General features: G+C 39.1%; 1 protein-coding gene across 3 annotated transcripts; it reads right to left on the reverse strand.

The window, feature by feature from the left end:
• Positions 1 to 2,664: 2,664 nt before the first annotated feature.
• On the reverse strand, positions 2,665 to 27,164 carry BMS1 (BMS1 ribosome biogenesis factor). 3 transcript variants are annotated; one of them, XM_074830515.1, is made up of 23 exons: positions 27,094 to 27,164; positions 26,351 to 26,593; positions 25,783 to 25,973; positions 24,302 to 24,381; positions 22,582 to 22,770; positions 21,950 to 22,092; positions 20,544 to 20,665; positions 19,645 to 19,841; positions 18,788 to 18,924; positions 16,020 to 16,834; positions 15,108 to 15,209; positions 13,811 to 13,968; positions 13,189 to 13,270; positions 12,181 to 12,254; positions 10,988 to 11,170; positions 9,120 to 9,308; positions 8,353 to 8,533; positions 7,770 to 7,828; positions 6,647 to 6,769; positions 5,595 to 5,742; positions 4,543 to 4,718; positions 3,904 to 4,065; positions 2,665 to 3,185 (listed from the first exon to the last, which is right to left on the reverse strand). In XM_074830515.1, exons 2-23 carry the CDS (start codon positions 26,524 to 26,526, stop codon positions 2,949 to 2,951), a joined length of 3,924 nt encoding a protein of 1,307 aa, XP_074686616.1. In that variant the 5' UTR covers positions 26,527 to 26,593; positions 27,094 to 27,164; the 3' UTR covers positions 2,665 to 2,948. The 3 variants fall into 3 exon arrangements, with proteins under 3 accessions (XP_074686616.1, XP_074686617.1, XP_074686618.1); XM_074830516.1 differs by lacking the exon at positions 27,094 to 27,164 and adding an exon at positions 26,689 to 26,710; XM_074830517.1 differs by lacking the exons at positions 2,665 to 3,185; positions 3,904 to 4,065; positions 5,595 to 5,742 and adding an exon at positions 5,469 to 5,541 and having other exon boundaries at positions 4,616 to 4,718.
• Positions 27,165 to 27,565: the final 401 nt, after the last annotated feature.

Raw genomic sequence — 27,565 nt, forward strand, 5'->3', positions numbered from 1 at the left:
GATTCCCTCTGATAACTCAGGCTTTTTTTGCAGCTGAGGTGGAGGAGTAAATATTGGTTTTGTTCTCCTAGCTGGCAGTTTTTCTTGGTGGCTGCAGTAAGGGACACAGCGTGCAGGGCAGGCTTTGGCCTCCTCTCTACCGAAGGCCCAGGCAAGAGGGAAGCACAAGCCGCAGGCCCAGCCCAGTGGCAGGTAACAGGTTTCTGAGGACCAGGGGAGGCATTTGGGGATTTAAATGACTGGGGGTTACTGAATGCAGTGCAAGGTCCTCACTTTCTCCAAGGCCAGCAGCAGCTTTGACCAGCATCAGGTTGGCATGCAGCATCTCTCCAGAGCAAACCTCCCTCAGCTGCCGTTCAGGGGTGCTGGTGCAGCATCAGGGGGGTGTTGAGCACTCAGCCCAGTACAACCCGCCTCAGCACTAGCCACTGCCCTTTCTTACCCCGGAGGCAAAACTAAAAGATTCAATGATAAAAACAGGCTAACAGCACTATCAAAAGTCACTGTTATTACTAAAACTAAGGTTTTATTTAGTCTTTCTGGACAAAAAACAAATACCTTTGCTACCACGACTGTGGTATTAACATCTCTCCCAGCTACCCAAAGGCTGTAGCACAGTTGTCATTTTCAGACAAATAGAGCAATGATTTCAACCTTTATGTTGTGCAGGGCTCCCCTCATGCTGGAGCAGAGGATTTACGCTGACCTTCTCCACAGCACTATAAATCACAGCCCAGGAACAATTAGCAAATGTATGGGCCCTGGGCCTCAGCCAGGCTCTCCATCACAACACCTGGGCGACACGAGGCCTCCTCGGGCCAAAGCAGAGCCAGGCTCTGCAGGGACAATTGCTAAACTGGTTCTCTCTCATCAGTCTCCAAAATAAAGTCAGCACTGCAAGACTGCAAAACCTCTGCCTTTCTTTTAGCAGCCCCTATCTACAATCCACTGCATATTAAACTTTTTATTTAAAAAAAAAAAAAATCTGTTAGATTTACAAAATTTTCCCTCCCTTTGAAAAGGGCTATCTAAAGAGTTAAAAAAAAAAGAGTATAATCTAGAACAAGTATCTTCTATATTCTTTGCAGGTGAAACATTTTCATGCTGTTGGCTGAGTGGTTCTCTCCACAATGAAAATAAGACTGAAGTCCATCATTTCCCCATTTTCATTTTTGGCAGAGCTATTATGAACAAACTAGATCAAAATTATTTTTCATTACATATAAATAGCAGATGTGAAACCTTCACTGAAGTGTTGCAGTGGTCAACTTTTCAGGCACTCAAAAAAAACAACCACTTGTCACACACATGCCAGATGCAAGCAGCACATAAAATGGAAGTTTGCTCGCAACAGCATAAAAATGGGATTAATAGAAAACACTTCCTTGATGGTTTAGATTAGATCTAGCCTAGTGCAGTATGACAAAAGAGAAAACAACCATGCAGAACAAAGTGGACCACCCTGCGCCACTCTGTGGGGCAAAAAAAGCCAACAGCTTTGTTGTAAATCTCTGAAGGCAGCAGTTGTCTATTCAGCAGAGAATTTTCAATTATTTAAACATAAAACATGTTTTCATATTCATGTGACCTCAGCTGAATCTCATGGGTGAAAAAAATTACTGACAAATTAATCTGAGTCAGGCTTCAGCCTAATATCATATAGGCAAAGATGGATACGTTACAATTTCAGTATCATTACGTAGAACGTTATGAGATTAACTAAGAAAATCCTGAAATGCTAAACATTCACAAAAAGGTCAACAAGCCCATTCAGCAGAAACCTTGTGTGGCAGCCTGATCCCACACGGGATCTCCCATCTGAGATAGCAAATTTTACTACAGTGTAATAATAATCATGAATTCTGGCTTGATGATAGAGTGAACTCATTCAGGAAGAAGATCAAGAAATTACTGGTGTCATCTGACAAACTGCCTGTTTGAGGGTGAAGTATTAAAAATATGTGTATCACAGTAACTATTTGATGCCACATATGGCATAAAAAAAAATAATTTCCTCTGCTCTTCCAACAGAATGACTGTTCAAAGTCTCTTGTCATGCAGAGAAAGACCTAAACTCTCAGTTATTTTAACAGGATTGAAACCATCTACTACCTCTCCTCTCTCTTAAGTCTAACAACTGTCTCATTAAACCAAGTTGGCTGGATGTTCGCAAAGGAAGGAAGTTACCCCGTTTGTGCTTACCTCACCAAAAATCACCAAGTAGTTACACACATTCAGGAAAGGTCTGGTACCGCTTGCCCAGAAAGCTGCAGTCACTGAGGTATCTACTGACAGTCTGTGTGCCAAAACTGGTCAAGTAACAGAAGATCTGGATGGAACACTAATTTGAAAATCTGCTTAGTATCTAGTGAGAAGTGGAAAAAACTGAGATGCTTTCATGCAGGACCAGATGATCTAAGCACAGGAACAAGGTACTCTGGTGGCATCTGCTAACACACCAAAGCTAGCAATCCAAAACTCCTGTCCAGTAACAGCTGATCTTCACGCCTTTTAATGGAAGATTTGTCAAGGACAAAATTTAGGCAAGGGCTCAAAGTACTGACAACACAGGAACACATTCGGAGATAACCAGAGGAGTTCCTTCTCCCACAGAAGTCTACTATTACTAAGACAAAACACTTACAAACAAACAATACTCTGTAATTGACATTAAAATACTTTATTGGCTAGATAGAGTGTGCAGTATGGATAGAAATATACTGAAATATAAAGTCCTCCAGAATATCGTGTAGAAAAACCACAATCCATACTTCTACATCTTATTTTATATACATTGCCAAATGTATTCAACAGTGTGAATAAGGTCATATTTGCATTTTTTCTTCTCTTGAAAGCACATCTAGTGTAGTCCAAGGCCTTTTTGTTTCTTTAACAGAAAATTGCACAGCTACCCTATTTCCTCATTTGGCCTGAAGTCAGATGAAATTTTACGTAGACTTCTCTCCCTTGCTACATCCTTTCAAGCTTGACTTCTGCCTCTTTTTCTCCCTTTGTCCCAGTATGCGATAGATCTTTTTCTTAGCCTCCTTTTGCCTCTTGAATTTCTGTTCATCCTCCTTCTGCTTAACTTTGAGATATTCTTTAAGCTGTTCCCGATGTTTTACTTTGGCTTTCTTTATCTTGTAATTATTCACTGTACTCAAAGCACTGAGTAGGGCTGATATCTAAAACAGAAAATAGAGAATCAATATACAAACTGTTCAGTTTTGGTGAGCAAAAAACAGTTTAACCTCAGCAGAGTGCCATATAATGAATCAGAGATTCAAGGTAAGTTCCTAATTATTTCCACACCTGTTACCCCATTTCTAAAATGGTTTAATTATTTATCTTGTTAAGAAGTTAATCATATGTTTAATTTTTGTGAACTCTGATTTTGTTTAGATACTATTTAAAAGGCTGCACCTAATTGCTACTAGTACGGAACACTTAAACTGCAGTTTGGATCTTCTTGCCTTTGCAAGCACTCTGTAATTCTCAATTTTTGAAGCAGAGTATTTGCTTCACATCCTGTCTGTGTTAATAATGCATAGCAATGACAAGTCAAATAAAAGACCGCAGCTGCCAATTTAAGTTCCCCATAAGGTGAGAGCACTACATTCAACTGAAATACCTTGAAAGTGCTGTGACAAGGACAAAAGTCATATTTAGGCTTCAGGTGACCAGCTAGTTTTTGAAAAATAGACACCGTCCACTCAGTGACAGTTCCATATACCTACTACATGCCAAACGGGAACAAAAGAAATTGCAGGTGATATTTTTCACTAGGAGCATATATGTCTTTAGCACGAGCAGTAGATTCAAGTGCTAAAACAATAGTTAGAAATGGTCTAAGCAACACATTTACCCTTTGGGAATCCTTGTTTCAGAATAAGTGATAATTACCTTCTTTTCATGAGGCTCCCTGATAACAGCTGGTCTCCACTGGTCTTTTGGAGTCTTGCCTTTCTTCTCCAGATTCTTAGGCTTGTTCTTAAAAGGCAGTGCCTTCTGCAGTGCTTTAGGAATGTGGAGCTTATTGAAATGCCTTTTCTCCCTCACAATAGGCTAAAGGAATGGATATAGAACATACATAAGATTCATGATCTTAAAGAAAGCTTTTATTTTCTATCTTTTGGGGGAAAAAAAACAAAACACCTTAAACAAAAAAAAACGCACAACACAAAACCCCAAAAAACACTCCCCACCACCTCCAAAAAAGATTCTCTGATGTCCTTGCACCAAACTGTGAATGGTATGTTCACTCCAATTTTACTATGACAGAAGTCTCAGTAAGCTTTTGGAGAAGACTTCTACCCTGCAGATTACTTTATAAACTTCCATTGACCCACAACAATCTGCTTTCCACTGCTTTATTCCCATCTCATGCCAGGAAAGACTGCCTTATGGATAAAAATATGAAGGCACACGTGCACATGAACATACATTTACACTGCTCTCAGTTTGCAGAGGTGTGAGGCAGAGTACATATTTGACTGTGATCACTGTTTTTTAAAGAAAAAAAAAAAGACATATCAAATATACCTTATAGAGAGAATCTTTGTTTTGTTTCACTTTGATGCCTCGCTCATGCCTTAGCTGGCCTGTTGTCTTCATTCCACTCCAACTATTTTTCTCACCTGCTGGCTTCAGCAAGGATGTTACAGGGTTATAAAATGTTGGGATAGAAACAGGATACCAAGTCCTCACAAAGACGATATCTGAAAGAAAAGGAAATGTTACTTGCCTCTGTAACAACACGGTTCATCACATCCACACTCCAAGAAAAGATTGCCTGGATAGAATAGGTAACTAACATCTAGACCACATGCTAGAGTATTGTGTTTGGTGCACATACACATTAGGCAAAAGCAACTATTCATACACTCAAGATTCTGCAAAACCCCATAAAGTCATAAAACCATGACATATTCCTGAATACCACCCTATTCATTATTCATTCAATTGAAGAACTAGCAACAAGGTTCATATATGTATATGTGCCTCTACTGTTCCTGACAAAAACAATTTGCTTTTCCTCTGCCTATTTTTATAAAAGAACTAACTTGCTTTTATTTTGCACTGTCCATAATTTTGATGGGTTTAAGAAAAGGCCATATGAACCCAAATAAGCATAAACTCATGTTCTCAACATCACAGTGACACTCAGCAAACACAGGAGATCACTTAACACCTGCATAATTTCCCCAAAAGGTTAGGGAAAAAGAGTTAACCAGAGTTACAACACCACTCTTTGGATTTCTCAGAAAAAATGTCCTTCTAGCACCTGTACCACTAAATACAATTCATCTTCATGTTCAAGGAGAAAAGCATACCATGCTATGTAAAACACTTGGAAAAACAGGTCTCTGAGGCAAACCTTTTCATCTACATACTATATAATTTCTCAGTATAACTGAAAGACACCCGACATAAAATGTACTTTTTAAAAATTTTATTCTGCATCTCACCAGATATTTCATGCTCTTTGAATTCACATCTCAATTATCAGATTCCCGAGATTCTGAGACACAGCTTTTCAATCTGTGAAGCAGGATGAAAGTTGTGACATAACTTACATGGAAAGTGCAACCTACCACTCATCAGCAACTTGTCTTCAAATGTTGCTCTGAAAGCACCTACTGGAGTTCGGAGGGCCTTTTTGATCTGTCCTCGGATACCACTCACAGTACGAATTGCTGCACCTTCAAATTTAGCCACTTCCAACTGAGAGTTAAACATTCCCTGAAAGTGTGAATTACCCACCATCATTCAAGATGCTAAGCCACAAAACGTTTTTAATTCTCACAAGCACATCTTGTAAAGATATTAAATATATGCATTTAAAATTCAAAAACAGAACATATTTGAGAGAATCTGTTCAGTTCTCTTTTGAAGTCATTTGCTGGAACACAGCATACCTTAAAAGCAAGTAAGCTGCCTTAAGTTGCTAGCTGTGAAACTCTAATACAATGTAGCTCTCCAAGGTTTGGGCTCTTTCATAAACCAAAAGGAAGCCAGGAAAAATTCTGTGTATGCTTACTTGAGTGCTTCACTGCTAGAATCAGTGCTTAGTTGCTTACTGCCCCAAATGCAGAATAACCTAACCTCTTCCTGAGCCTGGAAGCCCAACTAAGGACAGCTGAAAGGTCAATGAAATTTCACTCTGCAACACTTCCTGCCCCAAACACTTTCGTAACTGTAATTGTGAAGTCCTAAGCACTGCTAGAAGTTATCTTTGATCCCAGAGCTGAAATTCAGTGGGATCAAACTGCCTGAATGACACAGGGATACGTTCACAATTTGCCTGAGGTATCTGCCACTGTGGGAAGCTAATCCATGGGTTTGGGGCAGCGTGGGGCAGGGGGGGAAGAGAAAAAACAAAAAACCAAAAACCCACATTAAATGTCAGCCAGGAGACTGTTCTAGAACTTTTGTCTGGTTAACAATAATTCATATTCATTGGCTAATGGTTAGTACTTTTAGAGACTGCACTGAAGAGAGCTCAGAAAAACACCAAGCAGCTACTGAGATCCAGAACAGCATGCAACAGTTACGGGGAACTTCTGCCTTGGGAAAGACAGACGGAGTCCCAGGTTGCGTTCCCTCCTAACATCAGCACATGTGGTTTTACAGTATACATACCTACCTTAATAAAAGAAGTGTTCTTAAAAATTTTGAATGGAAAACCAGTTAGCTTTAATTTCTTTACAATAGTTATGGATTTATCTAAATCAAGCACAACTCCTGTCGCAGCAATCCGGAAATCAGGCTGAAACATACAGAGATGAAAGACACTGATGAATGTATATTTACCAAACTGTGAAGAAACCATTTCAGACACAATTTCACTGCTTTTTTAGAGTTTGAGTTCAGAATTTATAACCTTTACAGGAGTACAGCAGCATGACAAATGCAAATTGACTTCATACAGACTAGTTCAGGTGCTGCTGACATAACATTCCCACTATTCACTAATGAGATTTTCAGAACTGCCATTCTAATTACCTTGGAAGCAATCTAAGAGTCCTTGTTATCTATCTCACTGTGTTCTCTTTATGAGACAAAATCTTACTCAGACAGAAAGTCTCAAAGGAGAAGTGCTTTATGCACTGCTGTAAGTCACTGTATTATGCTAAGGACACGTGACGAATATAGCCTTTTAATATGTATAACAAGATGACTGTCCAATAGGACTTAAACAAGGTGTATTTTAGGAAGGACATAATAATCACCACTCTGATTACTGTCGTGTTCATTACAATGCCATGTAAAGCTTTTGTTATACATTGTATGTAAACATAAATCTACCTTTGGGTAGTATGCATGCAACAAAGATCTTATTTGATAAATACTGCTTTAATACTATTTAAATTAATTCAGATACCCATAAACATGCTAACCAGATGTGGAGAAATCACACCGAGGGCAAACTTCTTCAACAGGAACATCACTATTTCATCTGTAACAAGGTTTTAAAAGTTATCTAAATACTTAGTACCCGAAAACCAAGTATGTATAAATCCTTCCACAGAAAATAAAGCAGTATTTGTCATTTTCAATGTAGCAGATGAAAATTGTTTTTTTTAAAAAAAAGCCTCTATTCAGTTTCCTGTCTCATCACAATACACCTTTCAAAAGCTGGAGTCCACCTACTTTCTCAGTTCCTACAAGATCACTGCTTTCCCATATGTAAACCTTCTTCCCCAAATCTATATATTTTCTCCAAAGACCCATGGAAAGCAGTAATCAACATTTTGTGATTGACCTACCATTATGCCACTGACAGACTGAACTGCCAAAAATCCCGTCCCCTGAGGAGTGATGGGGCCTACAAGAAAATAAAATTTTAAAATTTATAAAAACCTTTACTACACAACATCTAGCCTCAATTTAAAGTCAGAAAGCTTAGAAATACGTGACAAATATTCTCAATTAATAAAACCGAAGAAAAGTTTAAAGCATTCAACCCATTACTCACATATATAGCCACACAAAAGTTAAAAGAATGGTTAATAAGAAGTTACTGAAGTACAGAAGCATTTGCAGGGCTGCGCCCCTAATGTGTGCAAGTATCTCTCTGCACACAGCCAACAAATCCAGTTCCTCTTTGAAAGGATACAACCAAGCAGAATGCTCATAGTTTGATTAAAAGTCAAATAATTCACAAATCATTCAAATAATTGGCAACTGCCTACTTTCCCATACTATTTGGTGTTATTTTATATTCCACAGGGATCACAACTTTTTGAAGACTTATTCTAAAAGCTACTGGGTGTATTTCCTGATACATCCTGTAAAGCCTGAGAATTTTACAATAAGTGATACAGAACAGTAACTCCAGAATGCCCTCACCCCAAAAAGTTGCTCCACAGTGCATATGTTGTGGTGTGTACTTCAGAAGCCTATGACGGCCATTGTGATCTTCAATGTAGAACATGGGGATAGTCTGAAATCGCCTCCACCCTAATGAGAGGATTAAAGGATCACGTGTCTTAAGTATCTTCTTATACCATCGGTGCTTCTTCAGGCGCAACTAATTAGAAGAAAAGATGAACAATGCTATTACAGGATAATAACATTCATTCTGAAATTCAAGCCTTAATCTTCGGGAATGATTGAAAGTAACTTCATCTACACCAGAATTTTTAATTCAGTAAGCTTTGTATCTTCGAACGTTCTCATTAACACTAGGTTGACTACAAAGATAAAGCTAATCAGTATTTCACTCACTCTGAAGTCATGTTTGTATGCATACGAGCAAATATTATATTAAAAAAATATATATATGTGCTAGTAATTTTTCTGTAGTCACTTGTCCATAGACCATGAACCTCAGAATACAATTTATGTTTGCAATTTAACAATCACAAGTATCAGATCTTAGTCCTGAAACATCTCTGCAAATGGACATTAAACAACAGTAACTTCTTTCAGTTAAGCCTATAAAAATCCAGTGTCTGCTACTGTAGAGTTAATTGTGTCAAAAGCAAATCCCCTATTCAAGAGACAAAGATGAAGCTTTCTCTCTGTGTTAATACATAGAAAATAAATAATAACTCCAGGCACTCTGAAGCACACCTGTACCAACATTTAGTGCCCTCACAGCTTTGGCTACGTACCTGTACATATCCAACATTTCCTTCACTGTTGCCTAAACCACCCAGGATAATAGGATAATGAGGATCAAAATTCAGGACAAATTCACATGGGACATTCTCAATCTCTATTCGAACATACATCCCAGGCCGGAAGCCCTCATACTGCACTCTGGTCTCATCATCTTGATCTTCAAATTCCGCTCGATTAAGCTATGTGACAAAGAGAAAGTCACCATGTGTTTTACAAAATTCAAGTATTAACAACTTGTTCATGAGGTGCCAGTTCTATTTAAAACATGATAACATTTATATAAATCTTTTCAGAAAGATCTGATAGATTTTGTGACTTTTTATTCAGAGCAAGATCTCTGCCACCATGAATTCCTTCCAATTTGAAATCCCAAGTGGGCCTGTTAGGTTACTTGAAAGACATTACTCAAGAGAAGCAAATGACTGAGTGACTTCTGATGTACCTTTCACAATGGTGACTTTGGATTTTAAAGATACACCTGTCAAAAGTACATTTTTGATTTAGGAGCCCAAATACATTTTAAAGTTAACATCCTGATCTTTAAGGTGTCACTTTATGAGGAGGCCAGCCTCCTATCTTACTCAGCAGCTTAAAAATATTTCTGTGCATCCTCACACTGTATATCATCAAAAGGGTCTTTTAAAGCTCTTCTGTACCATGTGAAGGTAGATACTGTGTAAATATTTAACAAGATATCCTTGTGAATAACAGAAGCCTCACCCTCCTGTCCTGATGTTCAGCTACCTAAGATGCCATGTTTAAGCAAACTAATTATTAATTTCATTTCTCAAGGTATTGAGATATGGCACAAATCTGTCCAAGTTTGTTTTTCTAGAAGCCTTTACACATCCCCAGTTTGAGATCCTTGACTTTCCATCCTGCAGTAGGAATGATGCTGATACGTATTTCTGTAACAGACCTCAAATGAAACAGTTGTAAATTGTCTTGTATTCTTTCACTGGAATGTCCTTCTTTGCACTTTTAGTAAGTACATCAGCATACCAGAGCTTATATGATCACTTATGACAGAGGCTAATGCAAGAAGATAATAATTAATTTAATGACTATTTACTGCAAGATTTTGTCAAAAGAGAAGACAGTGAAATTACTAGCAATGTAAGGCAATATTCTTTCAAGTCAGCCAAAGAAAGAAGCTACTTTTAAGCTTATAAGATTTTAGCTAAAAAAACAAGACCTGGAACAAAATCAACAGCTCCAATTCTAGATACAGTTACACTGAAGACTCCTATCACACGTACAGAGCAATGGTCATGAATGATTTTTTCCTCAAAATAATCTGACAGTTTGATGAAAAAAAGACTGCCACACAGAACTTATTTATCCGTTAATAACATTACAAAAATAACACTAAAAATAATATTGGGAAAATATTTGACACAAATAAGCATGAAAAAGATTTTCACCTTCTACACAGAAAAGGATCCCTTTCCCCTACTTCCTGGAGGGGAACCTTCTCCCTCATGTTTTGCAGGTTTTTTTGAGACCTGTCATGCTAGTTCCACTACTAAGGGACAAACGGATAACTTAAAAATTTTAAGTAGATGAAGTTTAGATGACACATCCTGACTTATTCAGTGATTTACAATATGGTTAACTACTTAAGTCAGTTTAAATTAAGCTTTCAGTCGTTTGGCTTGTTTGCTTGTTTTTCCTTCCAGCTAATGGAATCAAAAAGTTGAACCATAAAAAAAACCCACAAGCGTGTGTGTACTTTCTGAAGTAGCTCCTGAATGAGACACATGACTGTGTCTCTCCAGGAAAAAAACCTTTGGGCAAACTCTGTGGGGTATTTTTGAAGACATATAGCCAGATAAATTGCCAAGTTAACAGCTTGTACCTGTGCTTGTTTATGCATTTCTTCTTTAAGATCATCAAAGTATGTGGCATCCCCTTCATCATATTCTGCATCAAACATTTCTTTCAGTTTCCGTTTCTTATCCATGCGCTCCTTTTTCTTTTCCTCCTCCTCAGGTTCTGGTTTGGATATTTTTTCATCTTCCTCCTCTTCTTCACTTCCAGACTAATCAACAGTAAGTTATCAAACATGTAAAACAGTTCATTGAAAACAACCCATTATGATTAACAGTTTAATATATATTACTAAGTATTATTTTGTCATAATGCAAATTATTAGACACTTTAAAAATATTTCCATTTTAGACAGAAATTAGGAACTTAGTCATACAAGAAGATGTAACTTCAGCAATGACCAAAGCATTTCATGATCTAATCATATCCCTTTGCACTGAGAAAACTTCTTACGTTTATTTTAATGTCAGGGAACAGACCCTGCAATGGACCTGTCTGTTATTCTACAGCTAAAATAAACACATATAATAAAGGAAAAAAAAAAAAAGTAATTGTTGATAGCACCAAGTAATACTGTGCTGGAAGGCAGCACTCTAGAGGCCAGAGAAGAGGAAGCTGGTTCACAAGCCATTTGAAAACTGCCAAAATGATGCCGTTACCCTCAATTTTATAATGAAATGCAAAGCCATCAAGTTGCTCAGTCCGAAAAAAAATATTGATTTTTCAATCTGTATTGTCACAGACAACTACAGCTCATTCTTGGAAGATATTCAAGGCACAGCATAAAATTGCTTCCACCAGCCTCTTTTATGTAGATATGAAGAATGACTAGGAAACTGTCAGTTTCCACAATTTGTTGTGTTTAAACAGAGCTCTATAATCTTCTGCACCATATGAAATGACATAGTACAAACAGTTACGATTACATTTGGTTTTAAAATACTTCTTTCATTCCTCCAGCTCTTGGTTAAGCCTGACACCTACTGTTAAGTAAGTGAGGTGACTTCTCCTACATAATTAAACAATTCAGTTTGAGACTAAAAACATGCCATTCTAGATATTTATAGGTTCTGAAGTCCGTAATACATAAACCTTTTCTTCCTTGTTCCCACTGATTTCTTTCCTATTGATTCATGAAAACTAGATTTATTACACAGGACACCTATCACTTGATCAGAAACTCATATACGTTGCTAAAGAACATAAAAATACAGGTCAGACCTCATCTTCAGTAGCATGCTTTCCTTTGTGCACAACACCAGTTTCGAGATCTTCAAAATCTCCATACAGTTCTTCTGCAACAATAAGCACCCAAGATATCTGACAGTTAACCATTATGTTATATTGCAGTTAGCCATTCTGTTGTATTGTTCCATACAATTTCTCATGTTTTCAGTATTGTATATTTCTCAGTACTGCTTTGTAGATTAGTTTCAGCCCAAGTGTTTTTTTTTTCCCATCAACAGTTTTATAAGTCTGTTCTGCCCTCTCTATAGTTTCAGCTAAACACCAGTGGCTCCTCCTTTTTCCTTTCAACACCTTTAGGATTTCAAAAATGTAAGTAAAGTTTAGATCATTCCAAAGGACCACACAGCACATTAGTTAGCACTCTTAAGGACACAAGAAACCAGCAGGACAATCAAGCTCCTATCTTTAATTTTAAAAAATAAAATTAGCAAAAAATATAGCAGACAATTTTTAAGTTAAATACAAATGCTTATAAAAGCCTGTCAAGCCACAATCATTTTGCATAAGATACAGCCATCTTATTAAAATTTTCTACATATTTCCTAATTAAAAAAAAAATCTCCAAATCATCTGAAGATAGATCTCACTTTTCAGCCAGTGAATGACCAGTTTGCCTTCCCGTTAAAAAAGAATTTCTGTTTATTTCCACCAAGACTATCCAAAACATAAACCATACATAGAGGATGAATAGCTAAACTCAGATACATAACTCAAAGTTGGCATGGCCGAATGTTGACTAAGGACTCCATTTCCTAATTTATACTCTATTTCTTAGAGAATAAATTTTCAGAATGTGCTACTTGCCTACTGTTTGTACAGAGATTTACAGCAATGTTTAATTATATTAGTATTTGTATAATACTTTATGTAAGTTTGAACAAAAATTGCAAGTATATCACTAATGCAAAACATTCTACATAAAGTCGTACTTTTCTTAAAAATCCTGTACACATTAATCATTTTTAGAAGTCTGACACATACCATCTTCCTCCAACAGTTTTGCTGCATCTTTATCATCTTCCCACTTTCCAGTAACAAAGCAGTCTCGAATATTGTTCATAACCTGCAAAATAATAGTGTCATTGCCTTGTACCATTACAGCTTGTGATCAGCAGAAACATTCTCCAGTATGTTCCCCACTCCTCCATCAGAGATACCACCTCAGAGATAATCAGATATTCTCACACACTGCTCCACATCAACACATCATTAGGAAAATTACACAATGCCTCAGCAAAAGCAGGAAAGTGAAACCAACTCAACTCTTGACCAAAGGTCTTTACACTAACAAGGTCTCTACCCTAGATCATATTTTATCTCATGATTCCCCTGCTTTTTACTTTTCAGTAAATAAACAGTAAACTATGATCCACCAAATAGTCAAGAGAGCCAAGCATTAAACTGACTTAATTCTAACTTTCCATTTCTGTAAGACAGGAATTGATTAGCTAGTAAATACCTCTAACGACAGCAAGTAGCAGAAGATATGACACTCTGGCCGTAGCTCCCATAGGTCTGTTTCAATGACAATTCAGCAGTACTTTATGAGACACAGCCAGGACATAACCAGATAATTGCAGAAGCAATTATCCAATGGTATTACCTCTTCTAAATCCCAGTCTTGCGGCTTTTCTACCAGAAATTTGGAGCAGTCAAGAGCATTAGCCTTCTGTTTGGATGCTTTGTCCGGACGGCTGACACGAAACAAACCTCCAAGTTCACTACCTGCATCTTCACTCTCATGGTCCTCATCCTCAACAGCTAAATGAAAGATACAAGCTGTGATTATTTCCCCCACAGTACATGGATTACATTCATTAACAACCTCTATTCTGCCTTATGTTTCACAATACCTGCAGTAGTTTGAGGAAAAAAAGATGCAAACTAAAAATAGTTTTAAATATAGAAGACTGAAGAAAAAGGTACACTGATCCATTGTAAGAGTTAAATTACAACCCTCAACAAGGACAAAATAAGGTGAGCAGCAACCAGGGAGATAATATACACTGTGAGCAGTCAACTTCAGTTATACAGTTGTTCCAATCAGAAACATGTAATTCATTTCACAAACTCCACATAGTCCAAATTTTTTTGAACAACACGAAATCTGGTTCTATTTGCACAACTGGAATCATCTGAAAAAATATTGCCCAACAAGTAAACACAGGATGGTTCATTCAATATCATAAGTAGAAACAATACCAAAACAATCTGTGAATAGAAATGACATTAAACTAGTCTGTAAAGCAAGACTACCGGACTTGAGAACCTGCCAGCAAATCATCCTGCTCCTGCACTGTGGAAGGTTTACAGAAGCCAAATCCTCATTGTGTTCTAAGAGGTTCTGCATGATGAGATTTGTACACTCAAGACAACTACTGGAAAAATTGTGAATTAAACAGAACAAATTATATAAATAGCAATTTTCTCTTCCTTTTAAGCCAGCTAGCTTTTTTTTCTTTAAAAGCACCCTTATTACAGACATAAAAATACTAAGTCACGTCTGAGAGAGTATTCCACTCTCAGTCAATGTGAGACAGACGTTCCTGAAAGCAGACAACAAACAACATCCCTTTATGAAACACATCAATTACCACAATGGATTTGCATAATATCTACCAGATAATTACATAAATGACTAAACTTTAAATGTTTGGGGGAAAATAGTTGTACCAGAAAACACGAGTAACAATCAAGTAGTCTGGAAAATGAGCTCAAAATGCTTTTCATTAGCAAAGTAAAAACTGCCTTTGTTACAATTATTAGTGAAAATTAGTATCAACAATTAAAAGTCAATTAACTCTCAAGACTCCCACCAAAAGATTCAGACTTGCAACCTTGGTAACAGCTAAAAAGCTACCATATATTAAGACAGTAGAAGTTTCCAAACAGATTAGTACCTGTTCCATATATCAGTTTCCGAAGATTGGGGGTCGAACGTTGCTGTCTTAGAAAGGCTTGAGCTGCCTTCTGTGTAAGGTCCTCTTTCCACTTAAGTGCACCTGAAAAGGGAAAAAATTTGCATTCTACCTCCAAAAAAGAACAAGAATTAAGAGCTACACAAATAACTTAAATAAGGACATGACAACAACAGGCTTAAGAAGTATAGACACAACTCAAGTTTCTTTTTTTCATACTCTATATATACACAGAAACAAACTGTGACTAAAATTACATCACTTTTTTTTCCCCGAGTCCTTATTTTAGCACAAAGTTTTAAGAGATTATTAGCAATAGTAACAGATTTAATTATTTTCATGATGATACAGGTCGTCTTTACAGATTCACAGAATGGTTGAGGTTGGAAGGGACTTCTGGAGGCCCAACCCCACTGCTCAAGCAGGGTCACCTAGAGCAGGTTGCCCAGGACCACATTCAGATGGCTTCTGAGTACCTCCAAGGATGGAGATTTCACAGCTTCTCAGGGCAACCTGTTCTGGTGCTCAGTGAGTAGTTAATACATTTCAGTAACATTCCCCCCAAAATTTTTTATTCTTTCTAAATCTAATAGAGCATCATAATTTGTTTTACGCACATAGCCATAAAGAGAAATGTACGCGGAATCAATGAAGTTCATAAAATGAGCCACCTCCATCTTAGAGGAAGGAAACCCGAGACCCGTGTACTACACTGCAAATCAAAGGCTTAATAGCATATAATCCCAGGTTTCCTAACTTGAAGTTTGCCACTTAGCAACTATATATATATATATAGGAGGGGCAACATTATATAGTATTCAATAATTATAATATCCTTTAACAGTGAACCAAATTAAAAATGGACAGTAAAAATTTTTAATGCTGATCATCTACCTGTCGTGTCAGCAGAAAAATCTATTTTTTCTTCATACTCCTCTTCCTCTCTCAGTAGATTCTCCACATCATCATCCTCAGCTTCTACAGCTTTAAGTTTAGTCTGTCTAGTACCATCAGCTTTCTTTGCTTGACTGTGCTGAAATCCCTTTCTATTTGACTCTTCAACTTCTAATTCATCATGGGAGCTGCCTTCATCACCACCCTCATCGAGGGAAGAGTTTTCAACATCAGATTCTGATGCCTCTTCTGCTGTACAGTTTCCCGAATCTGTAATGAGTACTGCTTTTCTTTTACGACTGTGATCTGAGATTTGTGGTCTCATTACTGTATCTTCACTATTTATTTCATGCTGCTTAGATTCAGCTACTCTTTTTCTTGCAGCCTCAAAATCACTATCTGAGCTTTCATGTTCATAAGTCCTTTGCTCATCCTCCTCATCTTCTTCCATCTCACTCTCTTCAGGAGCAGTTTCTCCTTCTCCTTCAGAACTCATCTCAAGATTGTCATCACTGTCTGCAAATGCTGGCAGTTCATTCACAGCTTCTTCTTTAGCCACCTCTGTTTTCAGACGTTTGGTTCTCCCAACAGATATCTCTTCCCCTAATAGCTCTCTGTCACTTTCTTCCTCAGCATCTTCATCTTCACCATCGCCATCACTTCCATCCTCAGACATTGCTGCTTCTTCTTCTTGGTCATCTTCCTCATCACTTACTGCATCATCATTTTCTTTCTCCTCTTCTTCAAATAATGCTTTCCGACGTACTCTTCCAGTCTTCAAATCAATCTGTCTCTCTTCTTTTGGCATCACAAACCTGTTTTCCCAAAGATCACGTTTGGAGTAAATTGTAAAGTACAAGCAAATTTTAATGAAACAATGAAACTGCATGTTAATATTCAATTACTATTTTTTTTAAAAAAACAGAACAAGGTTATGGAGAACATTAAAAAGGCAATGGAGTTTTTTAAGCATAGAACGCCTCTTAATTCAAGAATACACCCTGTGTTATAACCACAAAGAATTCCAAGAAACTTCTTAATTTTCCATGGAATGCAAATAGGTTATACAATGAATTTTACTGAAGATTGTGACTTCCATTCTCCAAAACTCTAAAGAAAAACAGAAATAGGTTACGTAGGGGTATATCAGCAAGGAATTACTGGAGGACAGGACTATACTGCTTGCAAAACTTTTCTAGTATCAATTATTTTTAAAAAGGGAAATAAAGAGGACACAGGGAACTACAGGCCAGTCAGTCTCACCTCTGCCCAGCAAGATCATGAAGTGGATTCTCCCGGAAACTATGCTAGGGCACATGGAAAATAAGGAGGTGATTGGTGACAGCCAACAGGGCTTCATTAAGGGCAAATCGTGCCTGACAAATTTGGTGGCCTTCAACGACAGGGTTACAGTGCTGGTGGATAGGGAAGAGAAACTGATGCCATCCACCTGGACTTGTGCAGAGCATTTGACGCTGTCCCACACAACATCCTTGCCTCCAAATTGGAGACACGGATTTGATGGATGGACCACTCGGTGGGTAAGGAATTGTCTGGATGGTCGCACTCAAAAAGTTGCGGTCAACGGCTCAACGTCCAAGCAGAGAGCAGTGATGAGTGGCGTTCCTCAGGGGTCAGTGTTGGGACCAGCACTGTTTAACATCTTTGTTGGAGACATGGACAGTGGGATTGAGTGCACCCTCAGCAAGCTCACCAACGACACCAAGCTGTGTGGTGCGGTCGACACACTGGAGGGAAGGGATGTGCCATCCAGAGGGACCTGGACAAGCTGGAGAGGTGGGGCCCTGAAAACCTCATGGAGTTCAACAAGGCCAAGTGCAAGGTCCTGCACATGGGTCAGGGCAATCCCAAGCACAAATACAGGCTGGGCAATGAGTGGATTGAGAGCAGCCCTGTGGAGAAGGACTTGAGGGTAGTAGTGGATGGAAAACTGACAATGAGCCAGCAATGTGCACTCGCAGCCCAAAAAGCCAACTGCCTCCTGGGCTGCATCAAGAGAAGTGTGGCCAGCAGGGTGAGGGAGGGGATTCTGCACCTCTACTCTGCTGTCATGAGACCCCACCTGGGGCGCTGTGTCCAGCTCTGGGGCCCCCAACATAAGGACACAGACTTGCTCGAGTGGGTCCAGAGGAGGCCACAAAGATGATCAGGGGCTGGAGCACCTCCCTTATGAGGACAGGCTGAGAGAGTTGGGGTTGCTCAGCCTGGAGAAGAGAAGGCTGCAGGGAAACCTTGTAGCAGCCTTCCAGTACTTAAACGGGGCCTACAGGAAAGATGGGGAGGGACTCTTTATCAGGGAGTGTAGGGATAGGATGAGGGGTAATGGTTTTAAACTGAAAGAGGGCAGATTTAGATTAGATATAAGGAAGAAATTCTTTCCTGTGAGGGTGGTGAGACACTGGAACAGGTTGCCCAGAGAAGCTGTGGCTGCCCCCTCCCTGGCAGTGTTCAAGGCCAGGTTGGACGGGGCTTTGAGCAACCTGGTCTAGTGGAAGGTGTCCCTGCCCATGGCAGGAGGGTTGGAACTAGATGGTCTTTAAGGTCCCTTCCAACCCAAATCATTCTATGATTCTATTCTATGATTCCTATCTCAAAATACCCATGTGGCATATGAGTAGTCTCAGAAGAGGAAGAATTAGGCAATAAGCCATTCTACTAACTGTGCTCTCTTGAGAATTTTTCCTAAATTAGAGCCTGAAATTAGAGATTCATTCATGCTTAAACACTGCTCAGCAATCAAAACTTACTCTTGTCCTACATCTTCTGAACCTAAGGGTCTAGAGTCCATGAAGAGAGAGACCTTGCTTGACGCCATCTTAACATCAATGGCTGAATGTGTGGAGATGAGGCTCTGAACTAGTTCATGATTTGGTCTCACTTCCTCCTAGAAAGCCAAGATATTTTATTTTTCAATTAAAATGAATGAACAAATCTCTAATGACCAGCTAACAGACTTATTAATCTGCCTAAAACAGTAGAAATAAGCATATGCAAAAAACAATTCCAAAAGCATTTTAAATAAACGTTTTCTCAGAATAGCAAGGTGTCCCTTCCCATCTTCACATTTCAAGATGCATACGATATTAATCAAAGAAAAATTAGAGGGCCTCCTTCACAGTATGCAACCACTACAGTAAATATCAGCAAGCACACATTACCATAGACCCAAACGTACTTAACATTTAGCACAATAGAGGGGAAAACAGCAGAATTCCATGTTTGTATGCAAATGTTTTCCACCACTCCCTTTGACCACTCAAATTCTGTAAGTGTTCTCCCACAATCGCCCTGCCCTACAAAATAAGAGTGATAATATCCCAGTACCAGGAGTTTTACAAATCTTAAATCAGTTTGGAAAGTTTATGAAACTAACTTTAGGTACTTATTATTAACTGATCTTTCAAATGTTTTGCACAATATTTTACACAGAGTTAATAAAAACATCCCTCTTCTGAAATCAGTAGAGGAGAAAAAGAAATTATCAACTATGGATGTATAAGAACCGATTATTTACAAGAATCTTGTTTTTAAACACTCATTTTGAATCTAAGGATAAAAACTACATTTTGCAAGAGAATTCAAATCACCAACAGCATTCCCTTACCTCTTCTTTTTCATGAGCATGGCTTCCACCAAGGTCAATATAAACAGCATCTTTATCATACACAATGCCCCCAACTCCTGAAAGAGGGGCATAGACTAGTTTCTCTTTCTCATTTAAAGAACGCTTCTTCTGCTGTTCAGGTAGAGCACAGGGGTCTGGTAGGAAACTCACATCACTCACAGTAAAGTCCCCTACACCTGGGAAATTTGACAAGAGAAACAACAAGGTTTTCACGAAGTTTTGATTCTGAAATTTGTACAATTCACCATGAAGAGATTAAAAAAAAAAAAAAAAATCAAAACATTGTAGCATTCAGTGAACCATCAACAGCAAGCTCTATCGAACATCCAATTCTTCTGCCTTACCACTGAACTTAAACAAGCGTACACAAGTTCACCAGAATACTGCAAAGCTTTGGGTTTGTTTGCTTGTTTTTAAATGAGAAAACTAGCAACTGGCTTTTCTGAGTGTGTCTGTAAATTTATTATTAAAATATTCCTGAATTTAAGCTTTTAAATCATTCACTTAAAATTTATTCTATTCAATGAATATGAGAAATTTTACATAAGACAAATTTACTTTTCACTATTAGGGGTGGTATGTTTTGCACTTCAAACACCTTTTAAACCAAAACACCTCTCAGAAACTTCAGATACTGACTATTAACACTGCAGCAGAACTGCACATTTAAAGCAAAACTATTCACAATAATTTGTTTTTACAAAATCATGTATTATGAAAAATAATTTTCAAAAGCATAACATGTATTTAGAAAGGTAAAAAACCTGTTTTACAATGTACAGTTTAAAGATACAAATCATTCCACAATAAAAATAGCAACAGCTATGTTGTTATTCATAGATCAGAACAAAAACAGTTTTAAGAATCTGCTAAGTTACCTGGCATGTGAATTTGACTTTTGTTTTTTAGGTGTGCTCCTCTCAAGTATCCATAAAGCGATATCTTCCTGTCACATTTGGGATTGATTCGAACATCTTCCGGGTTTGTCAACTCTTCCATTCTACAATCAAAAAAAAAGTTAGAATATCCAGCTGTCCTAATAGCAACTTTTGAAAAAAGGTAATTTAAGAAAAGAGAATTGTGGCATCACTGCAGCCACTCCATGCTCAGTAGACTCTAATAGTCAAAATAGAATGATCATAAGAAAAAAAATCCATGGAAAAATAGATCTTCCAACAATATTTTAAAGTTGTATTTTAAAACTTGTACAATCATGTTCAACAATATATTTCCAGAAGACTTATTGACATTTCACTAAGCATGTACTCTTTTCTTAGCACATTTTAATTACTGTTTATACGCTTTCCACACACAACCCTCTTCAAATCAATTTTGCTGTTAGAGGGAAAAGAGCTGAAAGTTGCATTCCCTGCAGCCACACAATACCTTCTTTTCCCTAATAATGGCAGTGAGCAACACAAAAACCACCACAGGAAAGGGGATAGGGAAAGACTGGCTGTTTTCAGGCAGATGAGGGGGAAACTCCTTCCAGAGCTCCTTTCGACACTGCACAAGGGAGGCAACACAAGCACACAGCCAAGGAAGACGATGGGGGACACATTCTGGCTGCAGATCAGCTTAAAACTGATCCAACTAACAGTTATAGCAACCTAAAACAATGTTAGTGAAAGACTACAGAATTTTTTTTTTCTGATTTTCCCCTCTCTGCTTTGTGTATTTTCAGGACTTTGCACAATCCACTTCACTGACAATTTTTTCTAAAGATTGAGAGCTCTGAAAGAGACTTGTTCTAGACACCTTGGATTCTCATAGTAGTTTAGTCGTAACTGTAAGCATTCTAGTAATAAAATATGAAAGGTGAGGTAATGTCTCACATAAGTACAGCCACCATCAAGATTACTTTCATGCTCCAAAGAGACTGTGAATCAAATGCTATACATGGAGATGGAGCAGAAAGGATGTTCGAGGAAACACAGAGGACTAATTCACCAGCTGTTGTTAAATTGCTGGAATGCTGTTTCTTTTCCACAGAAATTCAGTATCATCATCAAAAAGTGGAATTATTTTAATTTTTTTTTTCTGCGTTTCACAAGTATTTACAATATACCAAAGGCCTATCTACATGATCCAATGCAAGTGAAAACTGAATGGCTAAAGTTATTGGCACAAACCTGGAGAGTACGCTTTCATTTCCCTAAAGCCATCTAGATAACATTAAATACCCATTCACACACAGAGCTGACTGGCTCCAACATTATAGGTTTTTTTAAGCAGCAAGGTGCTACCTATACTGAGATTGAAGAACAGAAAGAAAAGCACACACCTGTCAGCGAGAACATACGGGTGAGATGTCTGCCAAGTAAGAGGTCGGAATTTCATAACCGAGATAAAACGCCCCAAATTGTGAATTTCCTGCTTTTGATATTCTCCGTGAACCATCCCAGACAGGTAAAACAGTTTAGCACCCTTAACACATTAAAAAGACATAAAAACATTAAACATCAATTTAATACCTACAAAACTAAAGAAAGGTAATGCAATTCTAATTTGTAAATCATAACCTGAAGTTGCAGGTTACAATTGGTTCCAAAAGATCAAACTAGTTTACTTCTACATCAAAATTGTCTCCTAAATCTTAGGGGAAAACAACTGACATCCAGAAAACCTCGTACAAAGGTTAATTTGTCTCTCAGACCTACAAGCAGATCCTCCTTGCATAGCACCTATGTAACAGGCCTTTTCACTAGTACCACATGTTTAGTGCTGAGATAGAGAATAATTACACAAGTATTTTAGCAAACAGAAGATTACATAATCTGATACAACATCAGCACTGTCCATTTATACTATTATTTAAAAGATGTAAGAACATAATAAACACTTAAGTATTGCCCTACTTTTAATTTAGCTTCCATAATACAAAATATATGGAAAAATGAATGTTGAATGTCATACCGGATACACTTCAGTCCAGAATCTGTGCTTTAACTTCTTTTTAGTCTTCTTTAATTGTTTGTTGTTCTTGAATGTATCCAGGTGGGTAAGAACTCCCATAATTTTGGGAAAGCCATGTACCTGACAAATGTTCAGGAATTCAAATGTTTCCATCTCAAATCCAAAGCTGGCATCAATAAGCATTAAAACCTGAAAACACAACATCGGCATTTCACTATAACAATACCACAGTGCCCACAAGAGCTAATTTCAAAGGCCACACCTTTAAAGTCATAACCTTCTTGGGAATCAATATCTTGCAAAAAGTTTTGTTCTTTATTTTCATGAGACATGGAAATCAACTTTGGCTGTTTAATTAAAGTCTGGATCTTAGCTGCTTTAGAAGTTAGTGGAGCTTAGGAAATCCAATCTCTTCTTCCAGTTAATCAAGTCTCCTTTATATAGATCTGATTAGCTCTTTGCCTCTGAGAAAACTAAAGAAGAATAAGGCTGCTCTAAGAATGCAGTAACATATAGTATCATAAGGTCTGAACAGGTGTTTACTTGGTGAATTTAAAATATGCAAAATTAAGCATCTTCCAAAATTTGCAGGAATGTCTGAGAAAATTAATAAAATTTCTACATCTGTGTCTTGGATGCACTAATGCCTTTAAGGCCAAGTCTTTGGTAAAATGAGACAAACTTACTTCACACATCACAATTACTGTTAGGCATCCCTAAAACACACTGACACAGGAAAACAGCATCCAACAGTCACATGAAAATGGATGCAAAGTTAGGGCCTCAGAAACTAAGAACTTAAAACACATGGGAACTGATGACAGAGACCTGCAAGCAATTATGTAATCTGAGGCTCCTAACAATAAAACCAAAAAGATTTTCAGCATCACCATATGCGAACAGAATCTCAAACATCTATCACATCTACTAACAGAAAATTTTTGTGGTTTTTAATACATTTCCTTCCTCAAGTAGAATACATGCAAGTAGAACAACATCTGGATTAGTGCACACATGTATTTAGATATTTAGACAGTTAATGTTTAGATAAGGATCTCAAACTCTATTCAGCTATGAATAATATACTCCAAATCCATGTGTAAAGTAAAACTCTAAATAGACAAATGGACCATGCATTGGGTCCCCAAGATCAGCTGACATATTCCACTGAACCAAAAGTTACATGTGAATTACAACGATGACCACACTCCACTGAAATCAATCCTATTACTACAGTGACCTTCAAAGGGGGAGACATCAAAGTGCAACAAATAAAACCAACTAATGTAAACTAATACATATTTCTACTTTATACATTAGTTGAAAACTTCTTGACTAAAAAACATTTTCAGATTTTATGTGGTTTGATCAAATCCCTTAATGAAAAGATACTTTATCACCTTGGCTTGTTATAAGATCTTCCATTAGAAGTTTACCAGTTGCATTAACAATGAAGTTCAGCAGCATTTCCCTTCTTCCACATCCCCCACCACCACCACACACACACTTTTTTTCCCCCCACCCCCAGGATCAGGAAAGTCCTAGGGGTTTTTCCAGAATATTAGGTTTATTGTCAAGCTTAGTCCTGTTCTCTCTGAAACCAAAGACAGTTTTGCCTTCAATAGCAATGAGTAGAGAAATCAGACATTGGTGCAGTCCAGTCAAAAGTAGTATCATCAAAATAAATTATAGTAGAAATCATGTGACATTGTTAACTTACCAAATCAGCAACTTTAGCCAGGTCAATCATTGTGTTAATGTCACATCCACATTCAATGATAGTTAGCCTGCGTTTCTTACCTGAAAACAGAATTAAGAATCAAAAACTGAAACAGAGGGAGCAAACTGATTAGTCCACTGTTTATTTTCAGCTCACATTCCTGAAGTTCCTGAAGAGTATCTGGGACTCAAATTCTTGTCTAGCATAGAGATCGTCCAACATGCACCACTGTAGAAGTGCCTGTTTTCAAATGTTTATAATTCTGCTACATTTCAACTTTTTGGTTTAAAATTATCATGTTGAGTATGTCTTTTCAACAAAGTTGTTCAGACTTTTCCAAAAGCAATGCTAATAGAAAAAAACCTGGTGGGCTTTTTTACTTTGGAAAATAAAGAAATCTCTGCCTCTCTTATCTTTAGTTAATACTGTAAATTTTATTTTACCACATTTTTTTTCTTTTGGTATTGTTAAGAAAAATACCCTGTTCTAGACTTTAAAAATAAAAGTAAATTTACGTATCAAAAAATTTCTTAACCTGCATCCCAACGAGAAAGATGGGATGCATGTTAACTTGGCTTGACTAACTTGAGTTAGCTGACTGAACTTCAGACAACAGGAATAATAACTTTAAACAACTATAGACACAGATATCATGTTTTTTGTCTTCAGGTTATCAATTGCAAAATTCAACCCTTGCAGTCCCAGTAGACCAATTAGGAAATCCAATTTAACACGTGAATTTTCCTTTCTTTTTTCTTTCCCATATTTGTCAATTATTCCTTGCAAAAAAGAGATTTATTAGTTAAAGTCTCTGAAGAGTCTACCTACACCAAACATACAGTTGTCCATATCCAAGCAAGGTCCCCCTTATCAATTGGTTCCTTGAGTTGCCATGTGCTGTGCTCCCCTCAGAACGTCAATGATCCCCTCTGGTAATATTCAGGGAAAAGTATGAAGGGAACAGACTAAGACAAGTGGGAACCAGGACTGAAATCTTAACAAAAAGGAAGAGGAACTGACCAGGAGGTGAGGTGAGGAAAGGTAACTGGAAATGGCTAGGGAAATTAATTCTTGGCTTAAGAAAGAAAGGGACACAAAAACAGGATTATAGGGCAGGGAACCTGAAAGAATGGGAAATGCCTGTAGAGGTTGGGATGAAGCCAGAGAAAACCAGTTCAAAATGGAAAACAGAACCCAGTGGGAAAGGACTTGGGAAGAGTTTGGGGAATGGAAGAAACCGGGAAAGACAAAACCAAAATTAGCATCCCAGCAGGGTGGAAAACAAGTTTAGAGGGACAAGTCCCGCAAAAGCCTAAACCTCACTACTCTTTTACTGTTAATAAGTATGCCTGAAAACACATCCAAATGATTTCTTCAAAATGACCAAAAATTATGAGAACATGAACACGCCCTAGCTCTAAAAGCAAGGCAAATAAGGACTGCAAAATAAGCATTTCCATTTCCCCTATCTTTGTTCTCACCTGAAACAATTGTAACAGGACCCCGGATTTCAACCAGTTTTTGCCTTGTGAAGTTCTTAATGAGACACTTTATTAAGGTGCTCTTCCCAACCTTGGGAGGCCCGACTACAACCACCACCACAGGAGGTGGCTCCAAAGGAGTACGATCAACCACAGGAATGTGATGTTTTTTAGTCTTCAAATCCTGAGTTCTGAGAAGAAATTCGTAATAAGTAAATACAAGAACTTGAAAAACAGTAACATTCATTCATTGAAAGTCTTCAGTATTTGTAAAAGCTTGGCCACAGAGGTTCACCAAGAGGATGTGGAACTTCCACCAAGTGTAAGGAGCCATACGCTCTTCCATTAAGACTTACAAAGCTGTACCACGTAACACAGATGCAGAAAGCATCACACCTCTAATACACACATAAACTACAACACAACTTGGTGAATGATGAAAGCTATGTGAGCACACCAGTGAACATTACACTACATATACTGCTACAGAAAGTAACAAAGAAACCCCAGCCAACTCCTATCCATCTAACTGACCTTGTATGTTCTATAACCAACTCCCACTTCTTACCTATGGAACGTTCTGGCCATCCGCACAGCAGACTGGACTGTAAAGGCTTTGGGGTTTCTCTTCCGCGCATTCTCGTCGTCTCCTATTCCTAGGTCATTGAGATAACGTTTCTTTTTCTTCTCTGCCTTTGGCCCACTATGCTTCGCACGGTGCTTCTTCTTCTCTTTTTCCTCCATCTTACTCTTTCAACAATTGTTTAAAATCAATATGATGTAGATTGCCTCTGTGTGACACTGTGCACAGCTGACACAGGAAGAAAATGCAGTTAGCACATAGAGCATATACCTACAGCATACACGTAAGAGAACGGCAACACCGTGTAAAAATTACTTAACCACCTGAAAGAGCAGCTAATTTATATCCTGCCTGGCCTCACGCGACAGGCGCCGAAGTCCGCCCAGCGCAAAGCAGCAGCACTCCCGGCCGCCCCCAGGCCCAGCGCGCCGGGCACCGCGCTCTCCCCGCCACGGCCGCAGGGCTCGGCCCAGGCCGGGCTCCGTGCCGGGCGGGCCGCGGCTCTCCGGGCGGGCCGCCGCTCTCCGGGCAGGCCGGCAGCCTGCTCCCGGCGGTGCGGGCCCCTCACACGCAGCGGCGGGGCAGGCCGCTACTTCACCCCGGGCAAAGCCGACTGCCAAGGCCGCCGCGGCAGGGAGCCGCCAGGCACGCCGCGGGCCGGCCCCACGCCGCCTGAGGAGGGGGAGAAGGTGCTCCCGCGGGGCTGCTCCCCACGGGCAGCCGCCTACCTGTCCCGCCGCGCCGCGCCGCAGGATCCGCGTGGGCCCGCACGGCCCGTCCCGCTGTGGCGACACCCCGGAAACAGCGGCGGCGCCCGGAGTTCCGGGAGAGGCGGCGGCGGCGGAGCTCTATTGCCGGCGCACAGGCCGGCAGCCCGGCGGCGCCCGGAGCTGTGTGTGCATCAGCGGCGGGAGGCGCGCCGCGGCCGCCCAGCACAGGCGGGCCGGGACCCCGGGAAGCGGCCCGTGACTGCGCCCGATTTGTGAATCAGTAACGTTCCCGCAGGTGCTGTGAAGGTCCGCGGTATCTGTCCGGCAGCGCTTGCCCCGCGGCACCGGCGGCTGAGGCGGCGTGCGGGCCCCGCGACGGCTGAGGGCCGCTGGCGGCTCGGCGGTTCCTGCCTGCTGCCGCGCTGCCTGCGGGGCTGTCCCCGTACGAACGGGCTGCAGTGCCCCCAGAAATCAGTGTGAAAAAGATCTT

Source organism: Strix aluco, chromosome 7, assembly GCF_031877795.1.
Source record: "Strix aluco isolate bStrAlu1 chromosome 7, bStrAlu1.hap1, whole genome shotgun sequence".
In the NCBI taxonomy this organism is placed as follows: Eukaryota; Metazoa; Chordata; class Aves; order Strigiformes; family Strigidae; genus Strix; species Strix aluco.

What these genes read in the sequence shown, in the direction of transcription:
- BMS1 (XM_074830515.1), bottom strand. Translation starts at nt 26,526, where the DNA reads ATGGAGGAAAAAGAGAAGAAGAAGCACCGTGCGAAGCATAGTGGGCCA. An exon ending in TGGCTAAAGTTGCTGATTTG is followed by an intron (nt 22,771 to 24,301) that starts GTAAGTTAACAA and finishes TTGTGTTTTCAG; the next exon opens with GTTTTAATGCTTATTGATGC. An exon ending in GAAACTGATATATGGAACAG is followed by an intron (nt 13,969 to 15,107) that starts GTACTAATCTGT and finishes TCTTTCATTTAG; the next exon opens with CTGTTGAGGATGAGGACCAT.